The 8,080-nt window shown below is 37.5% G+C and overlaps 2 protein-coding genes across 2 annotated transcripts; both read right to left on the reverse strand.

Moving 5' to 3' along the window:
- LOC105174472 (glucose-induced degradation protein 4 homolog) lies at positions 658–3,519 on the reverse strand. The gene is made up of 8 exons (XM_011096592.2): positions 3,274–3,519; positions 2,750–2,805; positions 2,101–2,244; positions 1,822–1,895; positions 1,640–1,694; positions 1,513–1,575; positions 1,302–1,429; positions 658–1,120 (listed from the first exon to the last, which is right to left on the reverse strand). The coding sequence occupies exons 1-8, from the start codon at positions 3,317–3,319 to the stop codon at positions 1,042–1,044; spliced, it is 645 nt and encodes a 214-aa protein (XP_011094894.1). The 5' UTR covers positions 3,320–3,519; the 3' UTR covers positions 658–1,041.
- Positions 4,208–7,015, reverse strand: LOC105174474 (L-type lectin-domain containing receptor kinase IV.1). Its single transcript, XM_011096593.2, has one exon. It carries the CDS (start codon positions 6,447–6,449, stop codon positions 4,431–4,433), a length of 2,019 nt encoding a protein of 672 aa, XP_011094895.1. The 5' UTR covers positions 6,450–7,015; the 3' UTR covers positions 4,208–4,430.

An 8,080-nucleotide genomic window follows, 5' to 3' on the forward strand; every position in this document is an offset into this window, starting at 1 on the left:
TTTTTTTTTGTTTTTTTTTTTTTTTTGTTGGGGGGGGGGGGGGGGGTACGAGCACCAGCTCCCATTTAATGTGTTGTGATATGTCAAGGATCACAAGAAAGTTGACTTTTAAAATCTCCCACATTCAATTAAAAGTGAAGAACATTATGCCCCAGCATGTTATGTTAGACTTACAAATTGAGGTTTGTTATTATTACTTATATTTCCATTTATTATTGTTATTTTGGGGGTATGAGATAATTTGTCCTATAGGAGGTCGACGTATAAGAGCCAACTGTGATCGGTTTGTCCTTTCCAAACACAAATAATCAGTTTCAGAAATAAAGTTAAAACTTGAGGCTATGTTTTAAACAAAAAAACACATGTTGAAATTTAGAAAATATTTTCAGCAAAAAAGGCATGCTGGATTGAAATGAAAAGTCAAAATTAATTGCAGGATTGAAATTAAACAGATGGCAATAAACCCACCTATCGGTGGAGGATGCCCACAGCCACAGGTGTATCAAATTTAGAATTTTAGGCATTACAAAGGGCCCGGATGGTAGACTTGGACTTATTCCAACCATGTGCTAATGTATGTTTCAACCAGTGCCCACCTCAGCCCGTCCCCACGACAACCTTATTTCACACCAAGAAATTTTCAGATTAGGCTTCAAAGAGATGAATATTTCTGGTGCTATCAAATTATGGATTTTTAACAGAATGTTCTCAAGACAATATAGTACCAAGTAAGAGCCAGCATTAAGTGATGCCTGAGCATTGACTCAAATTACATAGGAATCGAGTAAACTAGCAGAATCCTTATAACTGCTCAGGCTATTCTGCAAGCTTGCCCAAGCGATACATGTACCTTGACATCACTGTTTTACATAAAAGCTCCTAGCAAAACTTGTTCATCGACTTCTTCTCAAATTTGACGAGGTTGTGAAAGGAACACTTCCAACTTCATATTTCACAAAATTGGCTGATCATTGAGAAAGTACCTTGGGAGCTAGGGTGATATAGGTACCTATCTCTTATACAACCGCATGAGTTTCAATTTTATTGCAACTCATAAGAGGAGAAACTGAATCCAGATTTTCCATCATTAGTGGACTTCAATTCCAACTTCTGGAAAGGGCTGCAAAATTATTTGATCACTCAATCACTTGTATAAAGTAAAATGTAGAATGCAAATGGCAGAAAAAGATACGTAAGTATATGAGCATACAGAATATTATAAAATGATGCAGGGGAACCCTAAGAAGATGAGGATCACCCGCAAGAACTTATGGAGAAATGGGCAAGTGAATGGAGTATACCTGCTGTTTGGATCATAATAGAAGCCATTAATGGAGCCATCACTACATGAGAAACAAACATAATAAAAGCCCGCAATTGTAAGTCCACAGTCAGTTCCAACGTTCACAAAGTACTGCTCTTTCCACCTCTGCAAGATGAAATTGGAGAACATAATCATTTAAAGGTGCTATGAACTTGAACAAAGATGAAGGATAGATTCCGGATAATCACCATAAATATATAAGGATAGTTACTCAAGTCCAAAGATTTTCCGCCATCCACTTCCACTTGGCTCTGAAATGATGAAAAGAGTTAAGATCACACAAATATTTAACCACAGAATGATAGTAATACTCACCAGTAGTGGTGAGAAGGATGGGAACTTTGTCCAATGCTTTATGTCATCTTCTGCCCTGCTCATAATATACAAGCCAGTTAAACTTGTGCGCACAATTTTTTATCAAATAAACGTGCATCTTTTATTCATAACTCTTGAAATTTTTCTTTGTCTGCTATAAATTAGGATTATGCAATACATACGTTGCTCCCCATTTCCCCGTGAAGAAAGTATAATTCTTGGTGTCAACAATTTCCCCTTCCCAGAAAGTAACAACCTGAGATGAAGACAAAACAAATAAGCAAAAATTAAAGGGGGTTCAGAACTGTCAGCTGGATACTCAATAGTTATGGCGACAGCTCAAAAGTGCATGATAAATCAGTTGGATACCAAAGATGAGTACTTTGTAATGCATTTCTCAGTATTCCTCCCGTAGAAAATAAAAAAGAAAAGATATTGCTTGCTAGAGTGTAGAGTCTTACTGGTGTATCAGCCATAGGAACATTCAGGGCTTCCATTGTGCCACACAAGTACCCATGATCGAGATCACAACCTTGGATTCGTACATTTACTCTCCATGCTTCATCTTTCTGTAGACTTGAAACATTCTGAGTCCCTGAGAAAGCCTGTAATGTAACAATCTAGTGAGCACAAGATGAAAATACAATCCTAACAGGGAATAGGAATACTACTCAAACGTTCTGCTCCAGGCATATCTATTTCATGCACTTGAGATAGCAGGGTGAACCTAATTATTTACAAATTCAATGTTTACTTAATGATATTTCTACATCTTAACTCTTGTCGAAACGATGTAATTCTCAAGAATCTCAACTCAAAAAGAGTGCAGCTTGCTTAAGCACATTCTAACTCACGTTAGCTAAGTGAGGTGGAAGGATAATAATATACATATATATATATATATTGTGACAATCAATCAAAATTCAATTTTCATAATTAATCAAATTATTCACATCCTAAATATGCCAACATGTCGATTGGCTTCACAAAACTTGCAGTGAGCATGCTAATGATAATTCAGAGTTGCCAAATGAACAGGACATATAACAAACTAAATGCAAAAAAGTGATTATAAGTTAAATGGTATACAATAATGAGGGTAGCAATTACCTGCCCAACACTTAAAAGAGAACATGGCTGAGGTAATGTGTTTCCTTGAGTTGTACCTTCAAAGTGAAATTTTATTGCTAAATATCATATGAATAATAATTTACATATACTCATAATGCCATGTGAACAGTAAAAAGAACCACATGCGGAGATCACCGAGGCTATTTATGCAGTCAATACTAGAATTTTACCACTTTAACGACCTAACATTATCTGTAAATTTCCAGAATCCAGCAAGACGTCAATAGTCGCTCTATTGAGGGTCTACTTCAATTGGGTATTCCTGTTTGCGTTCATTTTCAGTTGAAACACAAACTTCAATCCTATGATCTCGGCCAAAAATGAAAAACCCGGTCACAATTTTACATGGAATTGCCAAAATTCCATGTTTGCATAACCCCAAAAGCAAGATTAACACAAATTTTCAATTCAAACTGGATAGTCGCGTCCGACCAAAACTCTAAAGAGTAACGAACAAATTCAAATATTACAAAGAATTAAAAAAAAAAAAAAAGGTTGAATACCAGCTACTTGAGAAGGAGAGGAAGGCTCCACTACTCTCACCGGCATCTTCTAATGCTATCGAATTGGCGAATTTCTTGAAATCCCAGAATCTGTTTGAACCCCAAATCTTTCGCCCTTTGGTCGCTCACTGTTAGCAGGAAACGCGACTTTTGAGATGTGAAAGCAGAAGTACGCCTCTTTGTTAGGATGTCTATACTGGCGACCGAGGTCAGGTACAAATGCGATTTCACCAAACGTTTCTAATAGAAATTCTAACTCGTATCGGTTAATTGGCTGAATTTCATACAACATTGGAAGAAAAATTATCTATACTGAGTACCTAATCGTATCTATCATTTCTTATTTTTTTTAATTATTTAAGCTGTTTTTTTCCCTCTCAACCTCCATTTTTTTCTGTCTCCCAACTTCTATGTTTTTTCTTCCCCACTTTTCTCTAAATAATTACTCACAACTTCTATCTTTTCAATATTTTTATTTATTTAACCAATTTGAAAATGTAATAATTATATCTTAATATTTTAAATTAATTGCACATAATTTTTTATGTCACACGTACTAATATTTATTAATTAACTAGTCCATATTTTACACTGTCGTCACCAATCACAAGATACAATTCTACTTATCATTTGTTTATTTTAATTGGGCAAAATTAAATTTGAAAAAAAAAAAAAAATTCTTTCCTCTTAAAGTTTGACGTTCAAAATGTTATTCCCGGATTTTGGCTTTCCAGTGATGGAGCAAATTTCGTAAATTCGTAATTGATGAATATTGTAAATTTTAATGTGGCAATGTACATTAAATATTGTTTTTCTTTCTTAACTAAGGATATGTTTGAATCCACATACTTGATACGATTCAAATTAATGATATCATATTTATTGAAAACTTAATTTTAAGCATTAAACTAAAACCTGGTTGATCTTCTCTTCAAAATCAAAACCACCATTAATATTTGCAAGGTGAAGTACAAACATCACAGTGAAGGAGGTAGGGAGAGAATATGAGAACCAATTAAGCCCTCCCTCTCACTCTGAGGCTCCACTTATGAGATTATTGTACACACAAGTAACACTAACAAGTATTTTCCTAATACAAGTACATTTTCATGACCATACATATGACTGATTGCTGCTAAAATTGCTACTTAATTTTGTCATCGACCGGTGGAGATAAGCGAACTTGCGATAGAGGAAGAACCACTGAACATGGTGTGCGTTGAAGATGGGTAGTATTTTGCAAAATCATCGAATCCTTCATTGTATGCAAATGTTAGGCTAGTGGCAGAAAGATCTAGTGATGATAACTCCGGCATAGCCACTTCGCCCTCCAAATACCGCAGGATGTCTCTCGTACGAGGCCTAACCTCAGGCCTTGAGTGAGAACACAACAGGCCGAGTTTTAGTACCAATTCTACTTCCTCTTCAGCAAAATCATTCCCCAAATTTGGATCAACAGCCCCAAGAATTTCACCTTTACTCCAAAGGGAAAACACCCATTCCACCAAAACTGCTTTTTCGTTTGAAGCTTTTGGTTCTACCGGCCTCCTCCCACAAGCAACCTCAAGCAAGAAAGCCCCGAAACCATAAACATCAGTGCTTGTTGTGGCCTTGCCTGTTCTGGTATGCTCTGGGGCTAAGTATCCCAGAGTACCCACGACATGGGTGGTTTGTGGGTCCGATCCATGATCATACAGCCTCGCTAGTCCAAAATCTCCTAATCTTGCTCTCAGTTCACCATCTAACAACACATTACTAGCCTTTATATCCCTGTGAATCACTACTTGTTCCCATTCTTCGTGCAGGTAAAGCAGGCCCGATGCCACGCCTTTGATGACTCGAAATCTTTGGTCCCAATTCAGGGTGAAATTGGGCTGGTCATGTAGAAATTTATCTAGACTTCCATTAGGCATGTATTCATACACCAGAAGCAGCTCCCCTTTACGCCGGCAGTAGCCCAATAATGGCACTAGATTCCGGTGACGCAGCCGGCCTATGCTGACAATTTCTGCCACAAATTCTTTGACCCCTTGTCTCGACTCATGAGAGACCCTCTTGACGGCTATTTCAATTTTTGAGCCAGGCATCACACCTCTGTATACTTTGCCAAATCCTCCTGATCCTAGTAACTCTTTCTCTTTAAATCCTTTGGTGGCAATGTGCAAATCTTTGTATCTGAATCTATGGGCTACGTAGTCAAGTTCCCACCCTTCAAGCACTTCGGCATACTTCCACTTCCTTCTAGCATAGTAAGCTACACAGAATAAAGCTAACAGTAAAGAAGCTATGGAAACCACAGGCAAACCAACTGTCAAGGTCTTGGGTTGCTTCTTTGGCCCAACTCTAGGGAGCTTGGGAAGTTGAGAGAGATCCAACGGCTGAGCCACACCATTGATGTTGAAACTCCATCCCAATACATAATGGGATGACAGTAAAGGCGCCGCTGAAAATCCAACGTACATAATTTGATTTATAATTGGTGAAAGATCGTACCTCAACGAGAGGAGAGGAATACTTGGCTTTCCGTCGTCCAAAGGAGCTAATGTGACATTGAATAGCTGAGACGGACCATCGTATTCAATCCAAACTTGCATCCGGCGCCCGCTGTTTAGAGTCAAATTCTGAAAGGAACCTGTTTTTTTATCATAATATGCTGTCGGCTTCGCCAGCACGGATTCCAATCCAGTGATATCTATCCCGACATGATTATCATTGATATCATTAAACTCGGAGCTCTTGAGCGTGTCGAGCTCAACTGCAACGATATGGTTGGAAGCAATACCGTTGTTTGATTCATTAAAGAGGCCGAGGTAAGTGCTCGGGAGAGATCCCGGGAGCCCTCGGGTGGGTGCTATCACAAAAGCCATTCCATGACCCCCCAAAGGCTGAAATTCAGGCACTATTGCAAAGACGAAGTAGGTGGAGAAAGAGAAGGCTGAACTATTGGAGTCTGTCTTGAAAGTAAAAGGGCTGGGATAGAAAGCATGGCCTGCCTGCTGTTTCGTGGCGTTTGATAGCCTCAAGAGGCCGTCGGGCATGATCCGGGCTAAGCCATCAAGGCTTAAATTCGCAGACTTAAATCCATTGAAGGTGAAAGAAGAAGAAGAAGAAGAATCTGAAGCTGCAAAGGCAATCTGAGGAAACAAAAGCAACGCTACCAGCTTGAACAGAGACATGGCTAGAGCTGAAATTCTTCGTCTTCTGCTGTTAAGTAGATACAAAGTTGCATTTATTTCATTCACCTGCCCTGACGAAGAGGGAGTTTGCTACCATGACAGCCACCGACCTTAGTAAGTCCTCTTTCTTCCAAAGTACCCCGTAGTAATGTGTATTTGTGTGTGTATTTTTTTGGTCCTCTACTCTGCTAGAGCAAGTTCAATTGCAACCACTGATTAATGTGAATTGAAGGCATTTTATTTTCAACAAACAATTACAGGAAGTCAGATAAAGCTTCATGATTACAACATTATGAAAAAGACACAAGGGATAGTTTTTGCTGCCAGAAGAGACTCAGGATCGGGACCCTAATTAATTTCATAATATTAACAATAATCCACCTGCAGGAACCATGATCCCAAGAATTCTCTTTCAGAAAATAAATATATAAATTAAAAAGGAAAATGGAATCAGGACATCAAATCATACCAATCTTCCAGGCAACATCAGTTATAACTTTCTACACTAATTAGTATTTTGCTTCTTCATCATTATCTTATATAAAATAATGATGCAGAAGTTTGAATTTCTAACATCACGTTATTCTTTCAGTCTATGTAAATATGTGGTGAAGACAGCAGCCAGGACTAGGAGCAAGATTGAATGATTTAAACAGTAGATATAGTGAGATAACACATACAAAAAGGAGACCCAGAGTCAATGACTAAATTTTCCTGCAGTTGAAAAAACAGGCGTAGATGGTTACACCTAACTATAAATCAGCTGTTCCTTGATAACAATTTTTTTTATTTTTTATATTTGGGGTCAATTTTGCATAATATTCTATAATATTGGCATATAAAGATTACGTAATTTATTTGATCTAAATTTTTTTTTATACATATATTAAATAGAATAAAAGCTACAATTAATACACGATCCAATCCGATGAATCTTAGTCTATTGACCTGATTAATTACGGAAACAACAATTGGCATGCGTTCCTTTAGAATTTCAATAAATGACATAATCAATTAAAAAAGTAGAACCCGTGATTTCCGGGTACAGCACATTTTGTACCAGGAAAGGGTCAAGTATGGACCAGGCTATTTCAATAATGGGCTAACCCAGATACGAATTGTCTCCCTAACTTTTGCTTGCAGATTCTGGGATGTGGCTCTTTTAATGTTAGAGCTGTGAACATGTTGGATCTACATAAAATCCGGAATTGTAAGATTTAGCCCTTCAGCAGATCCGAATGGATTGGAGATCCAGTGGACTTTTATACCAAACAGGAACCCGAGTAACACCCCACATCTGAACCCAAGTGTAGTAGTTACCCAAATCCACCCTGATAAATATTATATTTTGAAAAATATAATATTTTTAATACAAGATCCAAGTAGAAGATTAACTAAATAAGATGGTTTCACAGTTAGAAGTTAGTCCAATTATGTTATCTGGATTTTTTTTTTAAATCTTGTGTAATTAAAACTAATTGATCGACTACAACATCGTATTGATTTGTAAATGCTGGACTTATCGAACTGTAGAAGAAGTCTAACTTTGGGTTGGAATAAACATTTGATACAAGCGCAACGACTCTTGGCCGGCATCCGTCGGTAACGTACAAACAATGCAATTATATATT

The sequence above is a fragment of the Sesamum indicum genome, linkage group LG11 (assembly GCF_000512975.1).
Source record: "Sesamum indicum cultivar Zhongzhi No. 13 linkage group LG11, S_indicum_v1.0, whole genome shotgun sequence".
NCBI lineage: Eukaryota > Viridiplantae > Streptophyta > Magnoliopsida > Lamiales > Pedaliaceae > Sesamum > Sesamum indicum.

What these genes read in the sequence shown, in the direction of transcription:
- LOC105174472 (XM_011096592.2), bottom strand. Translation starts at nt 3,319, where the DNA reads ATGCCGGTGAGAGTAGTGGAGCCTTCCTCTCCTTCTCAAGTAGCTG. An exon ending in ACGGGGAAATGGGGAGCAAC is followed by an intron (nt 1,695 to 1,821) that starts GTATGTATTGCA and finishes TATTATGAGCAG; the next exon opens with GGCAGAAGATGACATAAAGC. An exon ending in ACTATCCTTATATATTTATG is followed by an intron (nt 1,430 to 1,512) that starts GTGATTATCCGG and finishes TTCATCTTGCAG; the next exon opens with AGGTGGAAAGAGCAGTACTT.
- LOC105174474 (XM_011096593.2), bottom strand. Translation starts at nt 6,449, where the DNA reads ATGTCTCTGTTCAAGCTGGTAGCGTTGCTTTTGTTTCCTCAGATTGCC.